This window comes from Nilaparvata lugens, chromosome 1, assembly GCF_014356525.2.
Source record: "Nilaparvata lugens isolate BPH chromosome 1, ASM1435652v1, whole genome shotgun sequence".
Taxonomy (NCBI): Eukaryota; Metazoa; Arthropoda; class Insecta; order Hemiptera; family Delphacidae; genus Nilaparvata; species Nilaparvata lugens.
In genome coordinates, this window is record NC_052504.1 from 87,466,851 (window position 1) to 87,493,707 (window position 26,857).

A 26,857-nucleotide genomic window follows, 5' to 3' on the forward strand; every position below is an offset into this window, starting at 1 on the left:
CTAAACAGAACTGCGGGGACAAATTGTCTTTCCAACTTTTCCCTCTATAACCTTTCCTTGACTGGACTACATTGGAATACAGAGACTCCTGACTGTCCGAACTGGTTGAATGGAAAGTATTGATGTATAGGTCGTGAAATTTTTATTACTGCAACAAGTGTTAACTCAGAGGTTCACACCTTCAAAAGAGGGGATAAAGATGCGCACGTTTCCTATGTTCACCTAGACTACAAGACTAGGAATACAGACAGACAGGAATACAGAGACTCCTGACTGTCCGAACTGGTTGAATGGAAAGTATTGGTGTTATCATAGAGTAATGATAACATAAGTGGATATCCCATGGTATAGGTCGATTATTTTCCAAATTTTAAGCCGATTTTCTGTTAACTCAAACCGATTGCAGTCGACTACTGCCTATTATCACTGTTTTGGTGAGAGAATACCTGCGTCTAGTAGGTAGTAGCTTCATGAAAAATCTCTACTAGGACTATCTGATTGTGTTGACAGTGAAATTTGGAACATGAACGCCCTATACCATGAGATTTCTTCTTATGCTATATTTTATCTATGTTTTTATTAACAAGGAATTACGTCTGTGAATTTCACTAGTGGAATGGGACAGGCTACAACTTCAAGCGTTCGATTGAGCACAGTTTGTATTTCTGAACAATACTGAGAATGATGTTAGCCTCAAGAAATATTCCGGTACAAAAATAGCTTTAATAAGAGTTACTTCTCAACTGTGACTAAATGATAATTGCTGCTGTCAACAATAACGATTATCATGGAAAGCTTTTGTAATTATTCTTTGCAAGCTGTGCAATCATCAAAATAATAGTGGGATGTCTACAGAAGTGAAGTATGATAATTTACTAGTAGTGAAGATAATTTCCAGGAGACTACCCCAAATATAGATACCAAATCTATATTAATTTGTCATGGATTAATGTTTTTGGTTGGAGGGTTGTTATTAGAGAAAACACTGCTATTATTTTAGATAATAATTGTAGTTTTGAGACCCCCAGAAAAGAATTCTCCTCCCTGCAGAACAAAGTAGTTTCTTCTTGATACCAGAAGAGATCAGAGGACTCTGAATAGTAAAGTGAGCATTCTATAGTAAAAGTCATTTCAAACTGTTCAAATTCTTCACGAATATGACATTAATTCATTCATTCAATTAATGCTGGCGCATCGAAGTGAATCTCACTATAATAGTATTAGGGGGATTGATGGCGCCATTGGTTCGAAATTCGAGGGGGATTAAAATTTTGGGTTACCTTATCAAATTTGCGTTAAAGTTCAGTAATATACTAAATTAGTTTAGTTTAGTCGTTTGAGTCATAATAAACATTTCAGTAAGTTAAAATTAAAATGTTAAACTAATGGTTGACTCTGAAGGACTATGGGACTTGTCTTGTTTGGGGGGGGATTTTGAGACATCACCCCTGCATGGAATTAAGGTTTCTTTCATCCATGAGAAGTTAGAATGGTGATTACCGAAAATCACATAAAAAATAGCCTCCAAAGTTTTGAAATACCCAATCAGTTGTCAATGTATAGGACTCACTACACAATTAAATAATATTCTATAAAAGATATTTGATAAAATGTTATTTATCATTTGGAAACGTAATTAACTGTATCACCATCAAAGATTTATGTCAAATATATGGGTTAAAATAATCCTCCAGTACAATCATTGAAAATTAAAATGAGCAATTATTTTACAGATTTAAATGGAAGAAACCATCTTTCTGAAGAAGTACATAAATTTGCTATGCTACGACAAGCCAAACAACTCACTTCCATTCTTGTTGTTCCTAGTTTTGGCAGTTGTGACTCTCACCAACATTCTATTGGCAATTCTGGATGAGTCCGATGCTGATGTTTTTAAAGAAGGAATAAAGGACATATTTACACTGACACTCGTCTTCTCATGCACTGTTGAACAGAGCCTTAACCCCCAGAGAGCTCTGAATCTTGTGCAGCTGATTGATGATGACTTTCTTGTCAATCAACATGACTTTGTGGACAGACAAGACACATGGGCGAGAATTTCAAAACTGCATGCGACGAAAATAAAAAGTATAAAGAAAAAATTCCAATATCTGAGTTGTTTCTTCATTCTCATATTTGTGGGATACTTCTTCAAACATTTGTTTAATCACGGGATGAGAATCGCTGTAGTCTCGGATGAATCGAGCCGCTTGTTGACCCCGTTTTTGCTTTACCGACTCCAACAACAGACTTCTGAATCGTCAGCCACTGCCTTCTTCATCTACGCCTATTGTCTGCATGTTCTTGCTGTGGTTTCGATCTGTTCTGAAGGCTATGTCGTGGTGTCAACTGCTTGTCTTTCTTCTGAGAAACTGCTGGGCGATTTTGAAACGTTCTTCTTACTGTTGGACTGTCTCACAAATGATTTTTCAGACTCTAGTACCGACCATGTGGATGATCACAGTTTAGGATCAAAAGAGGCAAATCTTAGAAAGGATATGGCACTTGTCGTTAGATGTCACCAAAACATCAACAGGTACGTCACATTTAGATGATGCTCTTGTAATGAATAATATGAATAATACTAGTAGTTCTATGAACAGTAGACCTCGCGCAGTTGTAACCCACAGCCTCCTCCAATACTGTATACTCTTCCAATACTACATCAGAGTAATTTCTGTCCTGTCCTGTCGTGTCGGCGAGATATGGGTGTGTAAACGACTAATAGCCTAGCTGTTTGGGTTGTTATATCGACAATGCTAATAATTTGTGGTGAACAACTAAGTTACTATCATCAAAAGCTTATTTGAAAGCTAAGTTGAAACACTACCTCCGTTTACGGAGGTAATTGTTGAAAGCTGCAGAGGAAAGTCAGGAGAAAATATTATGCTACTTCGAGTTATCAATTGCATGCCTCACTGCATGCAATTAATAATCCACAAAACAGCTGATTATTTACTAAGTTACATTGAGATATTAATTGCATGCAATTGATAGTCCACTCGACAGCTGATTTATGGTGAATAATTGTATTGTCTGATTTTTATACGAATACCGGCGTATGAAGGAGGCTCCTTTTCCTTTTATATAATCCTTAAAATGAATATTTTCCAAAAACTCTGTACATACGTCGACGCGCAATTTGAAAAGGAACATACCTGCCAAATTTAATGGAAATTTATTGCCGCGTTTCGCCGTAAATGCGGAACGTAAAAATATAAAGAGAAATGCAAAACCGTCGACTTGAATCTCACTTCGCTCGGTCAACCAGGGGCCTATTGCATAAGGAAAAATAAACCAACAATATTAGTAGTAAGCTGGTTATTAGAATAGGAAATTACAGAAATATCAGCTTGTAACAGGGCCCAGGTGGGCAGAATGGCCTCCCCAGTTACAAACAATAGGTGGATTGAATAAAAGCTAGCAATTATTAATAATTCCAAGTAATTTTCAAGCAAATGCCAGTACCGAGTCAGCTATGTATATAGTATATGTATGTAGCTAGAACCAATGACTAGTTGCTAGTCATTGAACACCCCTTGGAGGAGAATGCGACATATCTGCGGAGAGGGATTAGGTCAAGAGGGGAAAGTCATGCATGATATTACAAGCTGTTACAATGTTAGGGAAACACATGCCTTTTCAAGTTGTTTCCATGCCTGGTCATGAAACATTCCGTATACGATAGGATAGTATGGTGCAATGCAAAGGGCTTTTTGTGATTGTTTTGGTTTCCCAGTTTCACTGATCATGGCAAGGTCTGGATACTAGACCACAATATTATTAAATAGATGATCAATGAAGAGCAAAAAATCTCCACTTCTAGAAACCCAATTCAGTGAAATCCTATACTATTAAACGAGCAACTTCTTTTTTATGTTTAGATTGTTTGGATGTTAAGATGTTTTCATGTCTGTATTTCACCGGATCTCGAAAACGGCTCTAAAGATTCTCACGAAATTCAGAACATAGTAGGTTTATAATATAGAAATTCGATTGCACTGGGTCTCATCCCTGAGGAAACTCGCTGAAGGACATTGAAAGGATAATCATTATTCATCCTTGGAAAAACATCTGATAATAATTAATTCGTCGTCTGTTGGTGATGGAAGTGAGTGAGCGAGTTCATGTGTGTGGAACTGTGTCAAAATTATGACTCAGCTGTTGAACTTTTGTAATCATCCAATCAGGTACTTAGTGCCGGTTGCAAAAAAGCCGGGTTATCTTCAATACTGATTAATTCCAGTAGATCCATCTTTTTGAAATGGTCTTCTCTGATTTGGTTCACGTGAAGTTAATCAAGATGAAAATTTAACCGGCTTTTGTGCAACTGGGACTTTGTGAGGGGAATTTTTGCATTCCTCTGGGAATTAATCTCAATTGAATGTTATTAGATGGAACATTTCTGTATGAATGTTATTATAATTTCTTCTTTCGTAATAAATTTGTTACGCTTTTGTACTCCAGAGCGGAGCTCGGTCCCCGATATTCATAATAATATGTATCATTAAAAGACTTGGAAGTCTTGCAATTAGAAGTGAAACCAAACTACCAACAAAAATATCTTTGCACTGGCACCACACTATCCTCAGCTCACTTCAAATAATCCCACATAATATTCTGATAATAATATGATACAACATCGTTTATTGTGTACTGCAGTGACAACTTATTACCTGTCAGCAATAATTACACAAATAATGCTGACAGTCTGATCAGTGATTGTACCAATGATGAATTAATAAATAGTAGCCTTTTAATTGAATGTGTTTGTAAATTCCACAGGAAATTCAGAATTTGTGCGGCAAACTCAGCGTTTGCGATAACAGCAACTATTGCAGTCTTTGTCAATGATTCAGTTTTCGCATTTTTCATGCTCAAGGTATTCAAAACTTAACTAATTATGATGGAGATGATTCAAGTTAAAATTTATATAAGTTTATTCAATTGAATCACTGAATTTCATTGTCTATTCGGTCTTCTTCCAGCTGTCGAAGAAGATGTTTTCGGTTGTTCAGTGAGATATCACATTTTTCAAAGCCTTGCAAATTCATATTTTAGTTCTAATTACTGGAAATGTTAGGAATTCAATAGTGTGTGTGTGTGTGTGTGTGTGTGGTGTGTGTGTGTGTGTGTGTGTGTGTATGTATGAGTGTGTGTGTGTGTGTGTGTGTGTGTGGTGTGTGTGTGTGTGTGTGTGTGTGTGTGTGTGTGTGTGTGTGTGTGTGTGTTGTGTGTGTGTGTGTGTGTGTGTGTGTGTGTGTGTGTTGTGTGTGTGTGTGTGTGCACACAATATCTCATATCCCAATTAATGGAATGACTTGAAATTTGGAGCTTAAGGTACTTACACTATAAGGATCCGACACGAACAATTTCGATCAAATGCAATTCAAGATGGCGGTTAAAATGGCGAAAATGTTGTCAAAAACATGGTTTTTTGCGATTTTCTCGAAAACGGTTTGATTTTGATCAAATTTATACCTAAAATAGTCATTCATACGCTCTGTCAACTGTCACAAGTCCCATATCTGTAAAAAATTCAGGAGCTCCGCCCCATCTATGCAAAGTTTGATTTTAGATTCCCAATTATCAGGCTTCAGATACAATTTGAACGAAAAACATAATTTGAACGAAATACATTTTGAGTGGAAGAGATTGAGCATGAAAATCTCTACAATAAATGTCCAGTAATATTTTCACCTGAAATTGAAAATAAGCTTTAAATTTGAGAAAATGTAATTATTCAATTGCAAACTGTTGGCAACTGTTGATTCTATTAAATCATTCACTATGAAGCGATAGCAGACCTCGTGTGTCTCCAGCGTTATTGTCCTGTCACCAGCTGGCTCAGATCTTTGAATAGTAGACTTGAGATGTGCGAGATCACTAGCGTCAGGTGATCAATTCTCATAACGGCAAGGAAAGTTGTGTGAGTACGCCACACCACATTTTTCAACGAGCATAGTGTGTTTCATCTCTTCTAGTAGATAATATTAATCACAAATTTTAGTCACTTCCAATGAAGGCGTCCAGTAGTCTCAGTCAAAATCAATCAGTCCGTTCAAGTGTCCGGTGAAATATTGAGTTAAATTTAAATAATTTTGTATCTACTCTACTTAAAACTAGCATGGAACTCGTGATCCGCAAGGGTCTATTTCAAAATTTGACAAACTGAAAACTTGACGTAATGAAATATTGGAGAATTGAGGATAATTGAGAGAATTGAGGATAACCATCCTCGGTTGATTAAGAATTTATAGAATCGCTAACCGCAGAAAGGAAACATGTCCAACTTTTTCAAAACATGTTTTTTCTCAATAAATCAACTATTTAATGTAAGATACATCGTTTACTGTAGAAAGGAAACATGTCCAACAGAAAGCATTGTAATGGCGACGTTTTGTATATATCGTTTACTGCAGGTTTAAGTTTAGGTTTTAGCCTCTCCTGTAAAATTATGAAAACTGGACATGTTGCCTTTCTGCGGTTAGCGATTCATATGCAAAAGTTCAAGTTAATCAGTCCAGTAGTTCAGACGTGATGATGCGTCAAACATTATTTTCCTATCCTGTACGTGTGTGTATAAGCCAGTCCTCTCCTTTATTGTGGTATAGATTAACATTTGGCTGGTCTTCTACAACTCTTCCCAAAAGTGGCATAAAAAATCATAACAAAAATCCCATTTTATATGCTATGATTTATGCATATGTTTTGAGTAATACTTCATGTTGATACTTATTTCAGGCAAAAAGTGCGAAAAGGGCTGTAAGCTTCGCATTAATGCTCATCGTGGAGAACGTGACCATGTTCCTGATTTATCAGAATGGTCAACGAATTTTCAACCAGGTAATCCTTTGAAATAATATCCTCAAGACTTCCTATAATCTTACTCATTTTTTTCACATAAAGCAAAGCATAACATAAGAAGTGCATTCACAAAGTGAAAATGGTGGTTCAACTCTCAGGTGGAGATGAACATCTTTTCTACAGTGATACGAAAAATGGTAACGAAAAGAAATGATGTATCTTCTTTAGCTCAATTGTTTGATTGGTTGGCAGCCTTCCATCTGAATCTGTCCATTGCTACTCTTTTCCATTGTTCATAGCTCATAACACCCAGATCCTTCTTCATTTGTCTCAGATACATTTTTCTCAGTTTGGTAGAGAGTTAGTGGGAAGGATATTTTGAATATTCTTTTCGAAGAATGGACATTGATATGTCCAAAGCTCCGCCAATTTATGTAGATGCATAACAATATTATCTATAGTTATCACAAACTGCTTTTTTCATCTTCTATATATATAAAAGCGAAATGGCACTCACTCACTGACTGACTCACTCACTCGCAGAACTAAAAATCTACCAGACCAAAAACGTTCAAATTTGGTAGGTATGTTCAGTTGGCCCTTTAGAGGCGCACTAAGAAATCTTTTGGCAATATTTCAACTCTAAGGGTTTAAAGTTCGTCTTTTAGCATGTATATTCTTCTTATTCTCTTAATTTCAATTGAAAAATGTCCATACCATATGTTAATATAGAACTATAATCTAGAGAGAGTACCTCTTCGAAACAGTTGTTAACTGGTAACTAAATTAATAATTTTGTCAGGTTGGCATTAAGTTAGCTGACTTTGTTAGGTTGGCACCAAGTTGAAGATTGAAATGCATTTATCGCGGAAAAATTGATTGGGTACGGCTACTTCAATCAGAGCTATTCCTAGGAATATATAATTACTAGCCGTCGGGCACGCTTCGCTCGCCATATCCGTTTAGCCAGACGTTTAGTCTGGACCCCCGACTGGATCGTCCTAACATATGATCCTCCTACGAATGAAAAATGCATGATCTCATTCTTGGAAGATCCAGTCAGGGGTCCAGGGGGCGGAGCCCCCTGGCTAGACGGATATGGCGAGCGAAGCGAGCCTGACGGCTAGTATCATATACAGTTCAATAATAATTTTCTTAGTCTATATTATGAAATTCATCCACCATTTTGCTGTATTGTAAGCTATTGTATATAAGTGTATAAGCCAGTATATTGTTGTAATCTACATGAATAAAGTACTCAATCAATACTGTAGCCGGGGCCTTCCACAAGCCCTTTGTCCATTATCTGCACCTTCCAGAATACTTAAACTGAATGCGTTGTGTCTTATTATGTGTCCAATCCAAGAAAGTCGTCTGTCCCTGAGAAATTTCTTCTCAAATTTCTCTACCGCCCTTTGGAATATCTCCTCACTCGTGACTGTGTCAGTCCATTTTATTTTTAGCATTAGCCTCCAACATCACACTTCAAAAGCATTTATAGTCATTTCCTCAGCCTTACCAATATGTATAGTCTTATCAGCCTCACCAAATTATGTATAGTGATCAGAAATAATTATGTGATCGGGGGGTTTTCAATGTGTATAGCATCAGAGACAATAGAATATTCTATAATTAACAGAATATTATGTAGTAGTATTCCTTTCTCTACGGTAGCACAGCAGCTAGAATTGGAAATAATAATCCACAGTCGGAAAACATTATTAGTACAATAATATTCCATCATTGCCCATGCAGTATTATGTTACAGAATGATAAGCTGCGCAAATGCCTAGCTGGGCTACCATGGATTAACAAACCACGCTGGTTCAGGCAAACAGTGCTCAATATGATGACACGAGCAAACGTTGACACTGAGATGAGGCCTTATGGCATTTTCGTGCTCAACTACATGTCCTTCAAAGATGTAAGTCAAGTACTGAAAAATAAATTTGATGCAAAACAATATATATAATGAACCTGCAGACAGTCGATACACGCGACTGATCTGAGCAATCAAAAACGGATGTTGAGAATTTCTGCAAGTGAAATCACTCCCTTCCCAGCTTTTGATTATGAGTGAATAATTGATAGGGGTATCTATTATTATGGACCATTCTATTTCGATCTATGATGTATTGTACCTGATTTTGATTCACAAAACATATTATTTTCATAAATTACTACAACTCACCAGTTGAAGAAGGCCACAGTTGCCAAAATATCCTGTGAAATGTAAGTTTTTCATCTGTATCGTGTTTTTCGTATGAAATACTACTTTTGAATACAACTGAGCAAAGTAAAAATTATGAAACAATCTTCCATTATTATGTTTTATTGATCATTTTGTATCATTTTGCAGTTGATGAAATTGACATTTTCTGTTGGAAACGTACTCTACACCACGAAACTGGCAAACCAATCTCAACAATGATGGAAAATCTACCATAATAGTCTGATGATAGAGAAGAATTCACTTACCATCATTCCAGACGAGGCCAACTATATGCGTTCAATATTCACTCAAAACATTTTCTTTTACTCTCACTATTCCCGTACTGATTTGATAAATTAAACATTGTACCCAGTAAAAGATGCTATCCACTGTATAAGTTTCCTGTATAGGATTCCTTTTCCTCACCGCCTCAGAGCTCATGTACCTGCACAGATCTTTCTCCTGTGCCTGCGCATTATACCTCTTGTAAAAACTGCTCAACCTGGAGGCAGATTGACGACCCGCACTGTGGCGATATACAATCAGATGACAACCTCTTAAAATGTTGTCTTGCTCCAGAATGCACAAGACATGACCTCTTCATATTTAAAGGTGTTTAAATAGTGATTATCTTAAGATAAACTACGCCACCTTCTATCACTAAAATCCTTCACACTGTAGTAGGCTTGTGAAACCAGGAATTTTTACTCAAAAATTGGCATACAGTATCACCTGACACGAACTAACAAAAATCAATCCATAGTTTTTTTAATAGTTTTTTTATTGAAACACTTAACTCACATGGGCTACTTTTTAACAAATTAATAAAGACAATATAAAAATCTTCTAGTACCCTTTATTTTTTTAACTTGATTTCAACTTGAAAATGACCCAAGTTAGGGTCGAAACTAGTTGTTGAACTATTTTAAAGTTTTTAAAAAATAAATGGTACTACAAGATTTTTATATTGTCTTACTACTTTTTTCATATTTAAACAACTATCAATGAAAATATTGTGGGAGAAATGCAAACATCTATGCTTTTCTCTCCTGAATTGAGATCAAATATCGTTCAATGTTCCATTTTCTCATGCCATGGAACATGACCACCATGAACAAGAATTATTACATAATATAGTTAGAGAAAATTCATTATGCGTGAACATTAAAATGTATTGAAGATGAAAGAGATTGTAACACACAGATAGAATGTCTTTATTTACAAAATTTCCTTCAAATATTACAGCATTAAAAAAATGTAATCCAAATTAAAATTGAAATAATATGTATTCTACAGAAATAAAGACACATATTATGACATATGGAGACATACTTATGCTATCACACATCACAACCAATCATTCTACATTAGGAGCGTTGGTCGAGAACATCAATTAGGAGAAATAATAAGGTTGATAATATTCTATTCTGTACAAGAAGATTATACCTTTCAAATAGTAATCAACAATGCTGTTAACATAAACGCACTTTACTAGACTCGTAGCCCTAATAATGTTTGTCCTTAAAATAGTACAAATTGTTATGATTATATTAGGAACACAATAACTAACTTACTGAACTTGGCGCTAAGATAGAGTAACAATAATGGAAAATCAAGTATACATTAATTTGACTATACTTCCTGTAACACAGGAATAGAATGAATAGATCTACAGTAATATACACACAATATCTTCCAGCTGCCATTAATACTCCAGCATATCCATATACAATAATACCCAATCAGAAGTATGTAGAACGAGAAACACTACTGTTGATTGGTGCAGCTATCTATCACACGATCATTAAGTTTTGTAAAATATATTTACAATGAGTGATAAAGTTCAAATCAAGATTAGATCGAATAATAACATTCTCAATGTCTAATACTCTGTTGATAAGGAATTTGTCAAGCTTTCTAGCATTTCATAATCATTTTATTGATCAGTCAAACATGATTCTGATGAACTAAATCAAAGAGAAAGATTCAATAAATAGTCCAAATTAAAATTGTTGTATTTAGATTTGAATGTAATTGAATAGTATTGTTCACACTGTTACATTGTAGCCATATTTGATGTTATGCTTGTAGACGAATTCTGTGAAGTATAAATCTATATTGAATTGAGTGAACAAAGCATATAAATTGAAATTATAATGCGCATGTTACAATACTCAATAAGCTGATCGACTATGCTCTTAAGGGTACGACCAGAACGATCACATAGATTTCTGCTCGCTATTGACCTTCTATGTCTATAGGTCTATCAATGACTTGATAAATGTTTTTATCATTGCAGATTGCACAGGTTTAGTCAATATCTACTATTACTTAATAATGGTAGGTATTGGTTTAGTGTCATCGATCGTAACCGCAATTCGCTCATTCACTCACACCTTCAAGTGATGTATCTTCCGAATTGTATTCCTTAACTCATGTGTTACACCGATTTGGAAGGTGTAGGACGAACAAAAATCATGAAATTATAGTTTGTGTAAAATAAGTTGAGACTTGGCCCTCCATCCGAGGAAATTACAGGGTTGCCAAATCGTGTAAAATTGCAACTTTCTCAAATTTCCAATTCAACGTCAAAATTTGATGTAGAGTATCATCTTCGATATCCTAGTAGTACTAAAAAAAGCTTCAGGGTTGGAGGATTAAAAGGAAATTTAACTTTTATGATAAAATTGGAAACATCGCATAGATTTGTTTTTCTTTTGAATATCACTTCTCTCAAAATAATGGGGCGTTGTAATGCGTAATAATTTTATATCAATTCAACGAGGAGAATGTCTCCTTTCTATTGGTGTCTGGATCATTTTTATCCGTCTTATGGTTATTTTTAAATTGATGATTAAGTTCGTCAGTGTCGAGACATTTCCAGCAGAAAACATGAAATTTTCGACATGCTAGAAACTTTTGTGTTTCAAAAGATAAGTAGGTGGTGAAAGCGAGGAAGTTTCTCAGAAATAATTGAAATTATTCTTCCAAATGGCAAAAGTAGTCGGAAGATCGTATTTTGGTCTCCAAGGAATTTTAAAGTTAGGAGAGCGGCTGCATGGTATGCATTGTGTACCAAATTGTATGCTGAAGGCTGGCAATTTACAAGATATTTGACTGAATTATTTCAAACTTAAGCAGCTGATTGCCTCTAGAAAGGCTGTAATGAAACACTGCTTGGATTATTCGAGGCAAGGTTGTCATTTTCACTATTTATAATCATGTGGCTTGCAGTTGATTAATTTTCCAATGATCGTTCTGTATTTTGTTTTTGTTGATCCTAGCTATTGATAGCATATGGTGGAACACCATTCAGCCGCTATCCTTGACTTCGAAACTCCTGAGAGGCCAAAATACGCTCTTCCGAGTACGTTTGACAATTGTAAAAATAATTTTAATTATTTCTGAGAAACTTTCCCGCTTTCACCACCTACTTATCTTTTGAAACAAAAAGCAAATAAAATGGCGGCATATTGAAAATTTTACCAATTCATTCAAATTTAGGTTAGGGAGCTGAAATTTCCTGAGAATATTTCAAGAACCTACTTTGTAAACTGTGTGAAATTTGAGAAAGTTCGGTGCATGAATGGGCACGAAATATAAAATTAAACGTGGAAACCTCTTCGTGGGACACGGTGTGTTATCATAGCCGCAATATCTTTATAAACTTCAACATTATGGATATAACTAGAAGTACAGTAGGCCTACAGTAGGCTATTAAGGAAAAGATAATCACACAATTCTACGCATTTTACCAAGACTGTTGCAGAATATTTAGTGCTGAGTTTGAAATCTTCAGCTTTGCAACAATAGACATGTTCAAGGCATACCAGGTTCAGAGTTGACTGCCCCGCAACCTAATGTGATGTAATAGACTAATTTATTGATGAAGGAATTTGGAGGGAATGTTTTAAACATAATTTTTGACTTTGCAGCTTTGTTGAGACCAGTTAGAAGGTGATCATATTTTTCTGAAATCCCAACTCTTACCCCTTGTTCTAGGAATAATGATTTTTTTCAGTCTTTTGCTTACACGCCTATAACATCTTGGGAGAAAAACGGCATTACTAACAATTCAAAATGTAGCTTGACAATTTCTTTACAATTTTTGTTCCGTATCTGATATTTCCGAAAGTTTTCGAGAGATATTCACTCTTGAAAGTGTGAAATTGTTCAAATAACAGGTTTTCATCCACTTTTTCAAGGCTTATAACTCTCTAACAATGCATAGTAAAAATGAATGCTTATCGCAGGTTTGCACAGCATAAATTATTTTACTATTTAATTTTTCCTCAATTTTTTTAGCAGGTTTCATGTGGAGGTGAAATTTGGTTTAAAAAACTGTAAACTTCCTTTGTAGATAATGTTCTTAACGGTTCAAGAAGCTTTCGATTATATCTAGTTGACTAGTTCTAATTTGAATTTTTGGTTGATCGTTCTTTTCTCAAATGTATTGACAATTTTGTAAGATTCTGGCCCAAATTGGTCATTATGTTCGATTAACATTATATTCGATCATATGACAGAATGTTAGATTTTTTGTTAGCCACATTAAAGCTTCTTCTTGACTTAACTATCTTGTGACTTAACTGATCCAGCATCATGTTCTCCATGGGAATGCATGGAGAAAGGGGAGCTTGAAATATTCCAACCCTCAGATTTCGAGAAAAACCCTTAGGGAGTGGAGCTGGATCCAAAAATCTATAGATTTTTCATACATTCAACAGGTGGCTGATTCATTCTTGGGGTTAGGTGAATGACCTCAACGAATCTGCCACTTGTTGAATGTCTGAGAATGGTTGTTGGTACCATAACTTACTTATTCATGGAAATATTTCACTATTCCTGACTTTTGACCTTCACAACTGTAGCTTCCAAAATTTGAATTTCTGGTAATCTCACAAACATTTTGCTGTTAGCCACAAAAGCTTGTTAAAATATAGCTTATTCATGGAAACATTTCATTATTCCTGACTTTTGACCTGTATAATTATAGCTTCTGGAATCTGAGTTTCTAGTAATTTCACAAAGGTATTGTCTTCACATAGCCTGTTGGTTGAAGCCCAGCTGAGCTGGAAAGCTCTGCCCGTTAACAGGGAAGCTCTGAGGTTTCACTGATACTGACTGATATAACAATGCAGTACTACTATCATAATTAGCGGTGTGATTTGCCTTGAACTTATGTCTACCTCTTCCGTTCATCGACAGAGCACAGAAATCGTGGTCTGCAAAGCCTCTCATTCGCTTACTCTTGTAGCGTCTGTTCTGGAACCAGATTTTCACCTGAGTAGGAGACAGGTTGATGGACTGCGCCATCTGCTCTCGCTCTGGTGCTGACAGATAGCGCTGCTGTTTGAATCTGTGCTCCAACTCGAACACTTGTGACTGAAAATTAGAATATTGCAATAAGATATCAAAATAATAAATATTAATAATGTGAAATTTTAAATTTTCCTTCTATGTTTGGTTTTGAAGCATCTAAATTTAAAAATTATCATTTTTTAATAATATTAAATTTATTTTTTCTCCCTATCATTTTCGATGTACTTGTTGTATGAATCGATAAAGAATAAAGAATAAATGTTTGAATAGAAGAGGAAAAGCTTTGCAATGTAGACAGTTTTCCAGAATATTTTTTTCCACTTGTAACAGTGACTGATGTAAACGAACAATCTACAGCCGCCATGTTTTTTTTTTTCATTCTAACAAAATAGGTTACTTGAGTAGACAAGTCATATAAGTTAATTGATTAAAAAAAATATTTTTGAATTAATGGAATAATGTTTAGATTTTGCCGTATGAGAAGCACGAATATTATACCTGAAATTTATTTTTTCAAATCGATAATTTTGACCATCCTAAACTTCGCACAAACTCAAAACATGCTTCAGTTCCAGTTAACCTAACTATATAGGTTACTGGTAGTTATAACGAAAGGTTATTCCAGAATTATTTCCATTAAAATCAAGTTAATTTATTATAAATACAATTTCAATTTTGCTATTATTTTTAAGAGAAATTGGAATAGAATTACCACCGAATAACTTAATTTCTGTTGGTTTAGTTCAAGATTCTTGTATCAAAGCTTTTAAAATTAGCCGCCAAGATTTCAGGTGTGTATGAGAATAAAACTTTTTGTGTAGTTGAGAAGTTGATATTGTGGTAATTATTCATATTGAATGAAAAAGACTAAGAAATTGTCAAAAAACCACAGATTTATTGATACTTAGAAATACCGGTATCGGTTATTACACCATTGACAATCTCTGATAAACTAAAACTAAATACGAGTACAAGAGCAGCAGAATTTATACTAATAGGCGAGTACTGCTATTGGTCAATGGCATGAACGTCTGCCATTGGCCCAGCTAGACAGTCTCCTCCCACTCAACGGTGTCACAAAATGGCGGCTTAAGCAACAGACTCGCCATGATAACAAAATTTACTTTCAGTGCAAAATAAGAACCAAGTAAACAAGGGTGGAAGATAATAAAACAAATATGTAAATGAAAAAACTATTGACTAATGTATGCTTACAATGTTATGATAAAACTAAATTCAAAAGAAATAACAAGAGTAATTGAGGAAAATTCCCAGTATAGTTTAAATGACCAGATTCATTTCAACCAATACAACACTACGAATTTAGTTTTATCATAACATTGTAAGCATACATTAGTCAATAGTTCTCCCATTTATGTATTTGTTTTATTATCTTTCACCCTTGTTTACTTGTTTTAATTTTAGTTTATCAGCTGTGTTTTAGTAGTCTGTGGCAAAATGGAGTCAGATATAGAGAGTCGGCAACCCTGTTATCCCATCTTTCTTCACTGCCATTATAACGTGGACCTCCTTATAGACATTACCATTATAATATTACTGATTGAAGAACAATTAAATTGTATATTCATTTTCTATTTTCATTTTGTATTGGCACAATCGGTTATTACATTTTAGATATATCTCAAAACTTCAAGACATTCTGAGAAATCATGGAAGCTTCTCATTATCTTAATTATAATTATTATAATGATAAAGAGATGAAATTTGTAATTTTGTCCATAATTTGTAGAATATGATAGGAATTATTGGGTTATGGATGGGAGATGGGGCCGCGCTACTTGTCCATCTCCATTGTGAGTATTGTTCAATTAAGGCACAAATAGGTTTATTTTTCCAACTCTCGACTAGCATACTCTATTTTCCTCTGATTCCACCTCATTACCCTCATTATAGTTCGTGCAAATTTACTTCAGACTTGGAGGAATATGCAGCGCAGAGAAATGGATGGAGATCAGCCAATTACAGTAACTAATAGAGTAATAGTGTAAAAACAGCTGTTCTACGAATGTTTTTGTGATTTTTCCTCCTTCTCGTGCGTGAGGTAGGTAGGTAGAGCAGTTTATTCAAAAGAACACACATGTCGATATTTTATTTGTAGAACAGCTGTTTTGACAACTTTTAAAAAATCCTCAAATTTCATAATAAAATTCAAACAAAGGAAAATGTACCCTCTGAAAACAATAACAATAGTATAATCATAGTTTTAACTATTTAGCCGCCTATCGGCATAATGTTATTCCCCGAAATTACCCTCTTTTAAGAATGAGGCTTATAGATCAATGAGCAAGGAAAGTTGTGTGAGTGTACCACACCAGATTTTTATGAACTGCTCTACCTACCTACCTCATACACAAGAAGGAGGTTACAAAGTCCATTTCTCAAGGATGGGGTGGACCCCCATTAGTTTCCCAGAATGGAGACTCATGCCAGTTGATAGAGCTGATAAATAACTATACAGGGTATGAATTTGAAAAAATCGGTCAAGTCATTTTTAAGAAAATCGTGAAAAACATGGTTTTTTAGTAATTATCCGACATTTTTCTCAAAAATATTACGGAGCTCCTGCAATTTTCCCAGAAATAAGACTCATGTCAGTTGATGGGGCTCATGAATAGCTATCCATGGTATAAATTTGAAGAAAATCGATGGAGCCGTTTTCGAGAAAACCGTGAAAAACATGGTTTTTAGTGTTTATCCGCCATTTTTCTCAAGAATATTACGGATCTCCTGCAATTTTCCCAGAAATGAGACTCATGTCAGTTGATAGAGCTTATAAATAGCTATCCATTGTATAAATTTGAAGAAAATCGTTAGAGCCGTTTTCGAGAAAACCGTGAAAAACATGGTTTTTCTATTAATTATTCGCCTATTTTTCCGCCATCTTGATTAGAATTTTATTGAATTTCTTATTGTCGGATCCTCATGGTATAAGGATCTTAAGTTTAAAATTTCAAGTCAATCGGTTGATTGGGAATGGAGTTATCGTGTTCACAGACATACACACAGACCAACACCCAAAAATCATGTTTTTGGACTCAGGGGACCTTGAAACGTATAGAAAACTTGAAATTATGGTAACTTAATTTTTTTTTGGAAAGCAATACTTTCCTTACCTATGGTGATAGGGCAAGGAAAGTAACTAGTAAGATATGTCAGAGAGAAATTCACTTAAACTATTTAGAGAAATTCTATATATTTTATAGAATAAGTTATGCTATTCTTGTAGTATTTTGTAAAATTAACGGTTTTTTGTTTTTAATATAAATACAATTTAAACGGCCGCCATTCTGTCTCATAAATTTGAATATTTGTCCTAATTTTTTGTGGCTCCATCTAGTTGTCTCAAATTATTGTGCAAAGTTTCACTTCGGTAAGTTCAGCCACTATGTAGAAGAAAAATAGTAAGTGGAAAAACAAAATGATTGTTGAGATTGTTGATATGGGAATGAATCGTTTAACTGTTCTGAATCAAGATAATAGTTCTGAATGAAAAATATTCAGTTACTTTTTTGCCTAAAACCAATCCTCATCAATCAGGATTCAAATGAGACAGAAGAGACAAAAATATAGCACAATTGAAAAAGCTCTGCTTTGATCAATAAAATACCAAAATCGTAAGGTTTGAGTACGTTTCAGACAAATAAGAACCTGATCATGTTCTATTAAGAATTGAACTATCTACAATTTCCTTTGATTGAAAATACCTCGAAATTAAGTGAAATGGATTCGTAGTTATACGACGTTTTGATTGAAAATAACGTTTTCCTACAGATACCCTGAAAAGTGACCATTTGTGCACTGATTGCAGGCTGCAAAGATTCACTTTTCCGCACTAGTGCGCAAAGTGAGTACTTTGCGTACTCCAGATTTGCAGCATGACAACGCAAAATAGTTAGTAGGTTATATGGAGCACCAGTGCAGCAAAATCAAAATTAAGTTGGTAACAGTGACTGCTGTGGCTGCTATAGTGAGCAGAGGTGTAACGAAGCACAACGCGCTAATTATTAAGTATATATTATAATGGAGGACAATGACAGCACAGTGCCACCACAGCACACACCACACAGCTGCCCCCCGCCATTCAAACACTACTACATTATTCAGGCAATTTTACCCATAATTACCCACTTTTCATATTCAATGGTAACTGTAGGAAAAATTTAATGTGAAATACGTGCGCAAAGTTCGTTTGCTGCACTCAAGAAACCATTCCGCCCTCGCCTACGGCTCGGGCGTAAACGTTTCTTTCGATGCAGCAAACTGTCACTTTGCGCACTAGTTGCACAAATAACTATTTTGGCATATTTTTCCAATTATATCAACAATCAATTAAGTTACATACTTATTCGATTTCCAAGCTGATTTACATAAAGCTGCGTTTACACCAAAGTTATTAACAAAATGTTATTAACTCAATCCTTATAAATCCTATTAGATTAAACGGAACTTGACAAAAACATATGTTCATCATGTGTATGATAAGTTATGTTCATCCTAATAGAATCTATAAGGATTAAAAAATTTATTTATTTATTTATTTATTTATTCATATGCAAATACAATTCAGGTAAAAACAACAGGCATTTGCCCAAAACTGCTTCAAACCTTAATTTGGAATACACAGTCTAAAGGTTATGCTACTTACGTAACTTAAATGATAATTTGTACACAATTTTGAGTCAAAAAAATGTATCTACTACAATTTTGAATCTATTAGATTGATCAATTTCCAAATACGAATCCAAACAAAACTCTTCCTTCACAATTGCAAAAAAATATTGAAAATTTCACTCAAATCCACAAACTCATGTAAACATCAAAACATATGTTGAACGAATATGTTGAAAATTGCAAGGTTTGCTCATGTACTTCTTTCTGTATGTTATTTACATTTTGTTTATAACTTTGGTGTAAACGCGGCTTAAGATTTGATCATTTCTGCACCCTCATGAAAACGTCAGAAAGTTATATAAAATTATGAATTTAGAGCAACATTTGCAATTTTCCGCTATCAATATCTCGGTAACAATGCATTTCAAGACTCATGTTTACTGGAACGTTTTTCTTCATCTTGTTTTTTAAGGAAACCACTCACGAAGTTTGTAGCTCTATTAGGTACAAGAACACTTTTTGTATGTTTTAATGATGATTAGAATAAACTTCAATTATTGAAGTACTTTTAAATATGAATCTGAGTACAATGGCATTATATAGCCGAAATATGATGTGATGAAATAATTTTAAAAGGGTACTCAGATTCATATTTATATTTATTACAATATTTGTAGGCTATTATTGTTAGTACTGAACATTGCAACATACCTGTGTGAATAAGATCCTGGGTTTCCTTTTGGATCTTGATTTGGGCTTGTTAGATGTGACCTTTCTAGCTTTTGGTAGTTGTGCTAGGACGTTGGGTTCTGAAAATAAATTAAAGAATTTTATTGATGTGAATGAATAATTAACAGTTTCTACATAATATATACAAAATATCTTAAGTCTTGAATATTACATATTATAGGCTACAATGGGAAAAATGAATCAATGTCTTACAAAAGAAATAGGGCATGATGTGATGGGAAATTTATTTTCTCTGTGGTATGAATTAGTAATACCATTGTTATAGACAATTATTGTTCCTTTTCCACGCTATGGGTTGATATTTTATGTTCCACTTTGCTTGATATGAATAATTAAAGTCATTAAACTTTCTAGTTACTCAAGAAATTATTTCTTCAATATACTGTAGAGTCTATAAGATGATTCATTATTTTGCATCAACTGAATAGAGTTCTATTGTGAATTATGATAATAACATTGTACTGCTACAAATGGACTAAGCCAGAACCTGGCTTATATAATATCATAGAGAAACAATAGCGTAAGTTTATGCTATTGTTTCTCTATGATAATATACAGATATTATACTATTATATTGATATTATATGATAATTATCATATACCATATATAACCATAGCGTATACCATAAACCACATGATATAATAGTATAATATTTGTATATTATCATAGAGAAACAATAGCGCAAGTTTAGGCTATTGTTTCTCTATTATAATATACAGATATTATACTATTATATTGATATTATATGATATCATAAACCAAACATACAGACGAACAACGATTTGGGTTGATTTCGTAACTTGTCATAAGTAGAGCTCGCTAACGCTCGTTCAATCATAAAACAGGCCCCTGATCTTAAAATTCAAGTACAAAATGTTTCTATTGCCGTGAACAGTTACAGGTTATTGACAAAGTCATCTGGTGAGCATTATACATACATACATTCTGCATACTCAAAATAAAAATAGAGAGATTTCATCACAGCAAACAGTTCGTCGGTATATTCATAACAATAGCATATTCCTAAGAATTATTTTTAAGCACTCTTCAGAAATCAATGTCGGTGTGTTCGAAAAGCTCCTCAATAATAAAAATCTGGTGTGGCGCACTCACATAACTTTTCTTGACGTTATGAAAATTGATCACCTGACGCTACTGTTCATGCGCATCTCAAGTCTACTATTCAAAGATCTGAGCCAGCTGGTGACAGGCCAATAACGCTGGAGACACACGAGGTCTTCTATCTCTTCATAGTGAATGATTTAATAGAATCAACAATAATTTGCAATTGAATAATCACATTTTCTCGAATTTAGAGCTTATTTTCAATTTTAGGTGAAAATGTTACTGAACACTAATTGTAGAGATTTTCATGCTCAATCTTTTCCACTTGAAATTTTTTGTTCAAATTGTATCTGAAACCTGATACAATTGGGAATCTGAAATCAAACTTTGCATAGATGGGGCGGATCTCCTGAAATTTTCACAGATATGGGACTTGTGGCAGTTGATAGAGCTTATCGATGACTATTTCAGGTAGGTATAAATTTTATCAAGATCGTTGAAGCCGTTTTCGAGAAAATAGCAAAAACCAAAAGACAGCATTTTCGCCATTCTAGCCGCCATCTTGAATTGTATTTGATCGAAATTGTTCGTGTCGGATCCTTATATTGTAAGGACCTTAAGTTCCAAATTTCAAGTCATCACGTTAATTATTGGGAGATGAGATATCGTGTACACAGACACACATACACTCATACACACACACATACAGACCAATATCCAAAAACCACTTTTTTGGACTCAGGAAACCTTGAAACGTAGGAATTTAGAAATATTGGGGAACCTTAATTTTTCTCGGAAAGCAATAGTTTCCTTACCTATGGTAATAGGGCAAGGAAAGTAAAAAGCGTTTCTTAAGAGCCACTCAACTAATTTGTGAAGAACAATCTTCTTTGAACTTGTTTAAGGGGTTGGAAAACTTATTTTAAACCTTTGTAGAAAGTACCACATAACTTTTGAGAGATTTACTCAATCTGCAATATTGGCCATCTGCAAAATTTTACTCAATACTCTTAATCACTGCACACACACACACACACACACACACACACACCACACACACACACACACCACACACACACACACACACACACACACACACACACACACGTCGATTTTTGTTCGTACGATATTTTTTTGTCATCCTTATGAATTCTATCAGATTAAAAGGAGCTTGACAAACATCATCTGTTTGAAATCATCTGCTTAAGCCAATAGAATTTATATGGACGGCAAAGTATCAAACGAAAATCAGTGTGTGAAGCTAGCCTTACTCAATCTTGAAATTCTTGATCGTAATTTTATTATATTACTAATAATGAACAATTCCTACTCACTTGGCTGATGGCTGGTGGCATCTGAGTCGTTGAAGGGAGGCGACAAGTGACTCAGACTATGAACATGGCGTGACGTCATACCGGTCATGGCCATTTGACCCTCGCAGGGTAGTTGACTCGGTACCTGACTCCGGTCCCGACATGACTCGACATGATGACTCGGAGACATCTGACTCGGCACTTGACTGGGAGACATATGACTCGGCAACTGATTCAACTTGACTCCAGTCGACCCGAACGGGAACTGCTCCACATAGTATCCAGCCTCAGCATGCTCCCAGGAAGTGAAACCTTCCACTGTTTTCTCGACTCTCGGCACAGTCTCGTACCAGAACCCTGCTTGGTTTTGGGGATCGTCCGGAAACAGAGATGCCTCCAGCATGCTGACTCCTCCGCTCTCCTCTGTGCATTGGCCCACCAGGTTCAGGATGTCCCTGATGGAGAAGTGAGTCTGACTCGATTGACAGGAGTCCGGCGGACGACTGAAGCCGTTGTGGTAGTCCAGCTGTTGGTAGGCGATTGTGTGACTTGACAGCATTTTCGAGCTCTTCGCGATTACTCGCAACTCATAGCCTCAAATCTGGAGTCAAGAAATACACATTTAATTAGCCAACCAAACAAATTATTTGATCTGGAAATATCTTCGAGAAAGAGTTAGTATCTTCAAATTGTTAGTTATAGGTATCTGATAGCATGTTTTTTATTTTGTTGTATCGCTGATGTAAGCAATAAAACTTGAAACTTGAAACTTGGAATTAAAATACCCTTTTCAAAACATTATTCTTCAACTCACGACATATATACTTGAAAATGGCATTAATACGTCGAAACATGTCGTGTCAAACTGAGGATGATGCCCACATAATCTCTTAGGCTTGTGCGCGGGTAATGAGTTAGAGGGATGATTATGAGAAACTATTCGAATAAATAAATAAAAATCACTAATCATTCATCTCAGGGATCGATTAATTATGTATTTTGTCGTAAGACCACTGCTACGTCGAGAGAAATATTGGAGCTAGCTAATTTCAAACTTGCGAACTAGTTACAGTTCATCTAACAATTAGCTGTTATTTATTAGTTCCTTCGATCAAAATTCAAGTAATAATATACAAGAGTTTTGTACAGTAATTGATCTATTGTGGATTCGGAAATACATTAATGGATGAATATTGAAGTGAATGATACTTTTGAATTATCATTCCAACTTTAACTAACATCAATAACCATACAACGGCACGTGATCACTGTGTAGAAAAACAATATTAACACTTGAATAATGGAGTAAAGCAATAAATTAGAACTATTTTTTAAGAGGAGAGCGCTTATTTCGTTTTGAAAAAGACGCAGTACAGTATGTTGAAACAGGTTATACTGAAGTCCTTGAGATATGATGAAACTGAATTCAAGATTCGTGTATTTGAATACTGTATGACCTGCTTGGTTACCTAAGGGTTTCTCCTTGAAATATGATGAAACTGAAATCAAGATTACTATATTTGAATAATGTATGGCCTGCTTAATCGGTTACCCAAAGGTTTTTCCTTGAAATATGATGAAACTGAAATCAAGATTACTGAATTTGAATAATGTATGACCTCATTGTTTGCACCCATGCACCAATGTTTTGTACTCATTTTAAGAAAAAGGAACGGACTCACTTAATATGTCTACAGAAATATATTTTCCCCCATCATCAGTATACAGTATATACTTAATACTTCTAACACAAATCATACTATGAACACAAGTTTTTAGTCAGGTCACTCCCGTGTTATCGGTTGGGCACGTTGAATTGTCGGTCTCGTCTGAAGTATGACAGTCGTGAGGACCATTTGTGGTCTAAAGTATACATTCAGGCGAGATGGGAATTTACAACTTACTTTTACTTAGTTAAAAATAAGTAAAGTTGATAAGAAAAATCACAGATTTTTCCAATTTCCAAGTTTACGATTTGAGCTACAGGACAAGAAGCCACACGAGAGAGTGCCGTCATGAGGCTAAAGTGAGATCCAGATCGTTTTTTCACAATATAGAAATAGAAATAATTGATAGAGAATTCTATCTAAATAATGAAAATTGATTATTCAATCATTGGAAAATATATTCTTTTAACGAATAAAATATAATTTATTATTTTAAACAAGAATGTACACTTCATATTACATCAGATATACCGGTATCAGCGGCTATCCTCTATAGAAGACATTGGCAAGGCAGTGTTATTATCCTATATCTTTCTTTACTGCCTTTATAACGTGAACCTCACTATAGATGGCAAGTCCCCCCAAAAATTGATGGAAGTTCTTGAGGAAAGTGCCTTAGTGTGAGGGGGTGAGCATCCTAAGAAACGATGAAATAAAAATCTCAATGGAATAAACTTTCAAATCATTGATTCCATTAGGAAAAATTAGGAAACACATTTCCGAGAGAGACTTCAATTTTCAAAAGACCGGAACAGGCAATCATGCCTAAGCCGTGGAAGTCAGAAGAAGACTTCCGAGAGAGAAGTAATATGAAATAATTCAATAATAAAAGTTTATATTCATTGACAAGTGAAAGAAATTCCGGTTCAATCAAAACTGATTGACAGTAATTATCAATCAATTAAATTGGATTTAAATAATTTGATTGTATGGTATGAGATGTTGTGGTATTTCTCCATAATTGAAAGAATAAGACTTTGATATTGTCAATACCACTTTTATTTATTCGAAAATTAATTCATAATTCAGTACCAGGTTTCATGGTAAAACCTACCACATCGTCTTATTCTTTCAATTAAATTGGATTTGGTTGTCTAATGGTAAACATACAATTTACAATTTGAGGTTTATGTCTTTTAAACACAGTAATGTTGTTTATTATATTATAAATTTGCTCAATTCAAAAAATAAAACAAAAGAATGAATAATTCAATAATTTAGTAGCCTTATCTTATCGTTTCTTATCTTTAATTTACTATCTCTGTCAGCTAGCTTCAGAAATGTGATCTCTATTTAAAGACGAAGTTGAAAGCAGATTTACATAGACTAATCAAATCCATTCTCTTGTTTGAAAAAGGTAATTTCGAAAGACTGGTCAATGAATCAGATAACTTGACTTATCGCCAATTAGTTTTACAGTGTTAAGAGTGCTTTTAATATTGTAAATAGTTCATTATGTGGCAAAGTGTAGCACCAAGTTGAAGATCATTTTAAAACCCGAAATTCGCCTTGAAATCCGATGAACTTTGATCAATTTTTGAAGAATGTATGATTGACTTTATATATAGATATTGAAGAATAAAGATACAATGAATATTCCATTGAAATATTTGATTAGGAAGTCAAAACTTGATATTGCTAATTTCCCATTCATGCTTAACGTCAATTTAGAGATTCGCAATAAATAGGCATTTTTCGAATCTTGGAATAAGTTGTATAAATCTTTGAATTGTAGTAATTGTTTCCACGTCAATCTTTAGCAAGAAAATGAGAAACATTCCAATTCCAAAATATTCACTAACTTATCAATAAGAAAAAAATATATATATAACTCACCACTCACGAAAATCTTGTGATTGAGCCAAAGTTTTAGTTCTCCATCCTTCCTATACTTTTCAACAATTTATTGACAGAACGTACAATCCTGAGTCACTGGTGTCAAAGTGTCCCCAAAACTTTTCAATATCTATAAGACAATCTACCTAACAAACAGGATGAATTTTCAGACGGTGATTCGGATATTAATAAATATGTTGATTATTATAGATACTATATCGAATGATTTCAATGCAAGAAGAATAATAAGTTCTAAAATCCAATCTTGAAGTTCTTGGGTGAGGTATGAATGTTTGCAAAAATATCGAGATAGTTAACTACTAATAGTTTTTCATCGTAGTTCTCAACACTTTTTCTGAAGCTCTATGCGTTTCCCTCAACTTTTATCAAAAAATCTTTGAATTTTCTTTACATTTGATTTAGAAACCAGGATAGAATTTAATAAACTACTTATACTTGAAATTTAGGTATAATTTTAAGATAATCAATAACTAGCTGATATGTTTTAGAGTTTTTAACATTTTTTCGCGTTACCCTACGTTTGAAGGAAAAAGATATACAATACGAAGCAATACTATATAAATTGAGACACTGATAACAAACTCTTATCACAATAGATTTCCTTACTCACTTCGCGTCGACTGGTTGAAAAATGACCAAACTCCTGTGATTTGGTCCATCGCAAAAGAACACCAGACACCAAAAACTTCCCCCTCTCCTTATCAGCCGAATTCAAAGGCACGCCTATCCTATCAGTCAATCATCCTCCTTCTCCTCCTCCTCCTCCTCCTCCTCCTCCTCTTCCACATCCACCTCGTCTTCCTCATCCTCTCATTTCCTTGCCCGCTCGCCCCTCTATTAAAGCCACAAACTTACTCTCTCACTACTTCACACTCACACTCTCTCTCTCACACACACACAAAACCTCTCCTTCGACCCGCTTCTCTCTTCCAAAACGCCGAAATCACAACCAAAAACACACACACACACACACATAAACCTTTCCGTATTTTTTACATCCACCTTTCCCCCTCTACCGTTTGTTCTCCTTCCATTCATATTGAGGGAATATAGTGGTGATGATGATATCGAAGATGATGATCATCATGATGTTGTTGATGATGATGATGATGTTGTCGATAATAATGACGTCGCCGATATCCCCTCAGCTTCCCTTGGACAACTTCCCTGA

The 26,857-nt window shown here is 34.7% G+C and overlaps 2 protein-coding genes across 3 annotated transcripts; one reads left to right on the forward strand and one right to left on the reverse strand.

Moving 5' to 3' along the window:
* The first annotated feature begins 1,739 nt into the window (after positions 1 to 1,739).
* Positions 1,740 to 9,534, forward strand: LOC120355503. The gene is made up of 5 exons (XM_039443977.1): positions 1,740 to 2,536; positions 4,786 to 4,882; positions 6,745 to 6,846; positions 8,576 to 8,731; positions 9,167 to 9,534. The coding sequence occupies exons 1-5, from the start codon at positions 1,740 to 1,742 to the stop codon at positions 9,236 to 9,238; spliced, it is 1,224 nt and encodes a 407-aa protein (XP_039299911.1). The 3' UTR covers positions 9,239 to 9,534.
* Positions 9,535 to 12,953: 3,419 nt separating this feature from the next.
* LOC111050538 (homeobox protein Nkx-2.4) lies at positions 12,954 to 26,318 on the reverse strand. Of its 2 annotated transcripts, none has more exons than XM_039419506.1 (4): positions 25,666 to 26,318; positions 22,124 to 22,703; positions 19,685 to 19,782; positions 12,954 to 14,404 (listed from the first exon to the last, which is right to left on the reverse strand). In XM_039419506.1, exons 2-4 carry the CDS (start codon positions 22,659 to 22,661, stop codon positions 14,060 to 14,062), a joined length of 981 nt encoding a protein of 326 aa, XP_039275440.1. In that variant the 5' UTR covers positions 22,662 to 22,703; positions 25,666 to 26,318; the 3' UTR covers positions 12,954 to 14,059. The 2 variants fall into 2 exon arrangements, with proteins under 2 accessions (XP_039275440.1, XP_022192571.2); XM_022336879.2 differs by having other exon boundaries at positions 22,124 to 22,710; positions 25,666 to 26,317.
* Between the last annotated feature and the right edge of the window lie 539 nt (positions 26,319 to 26,857).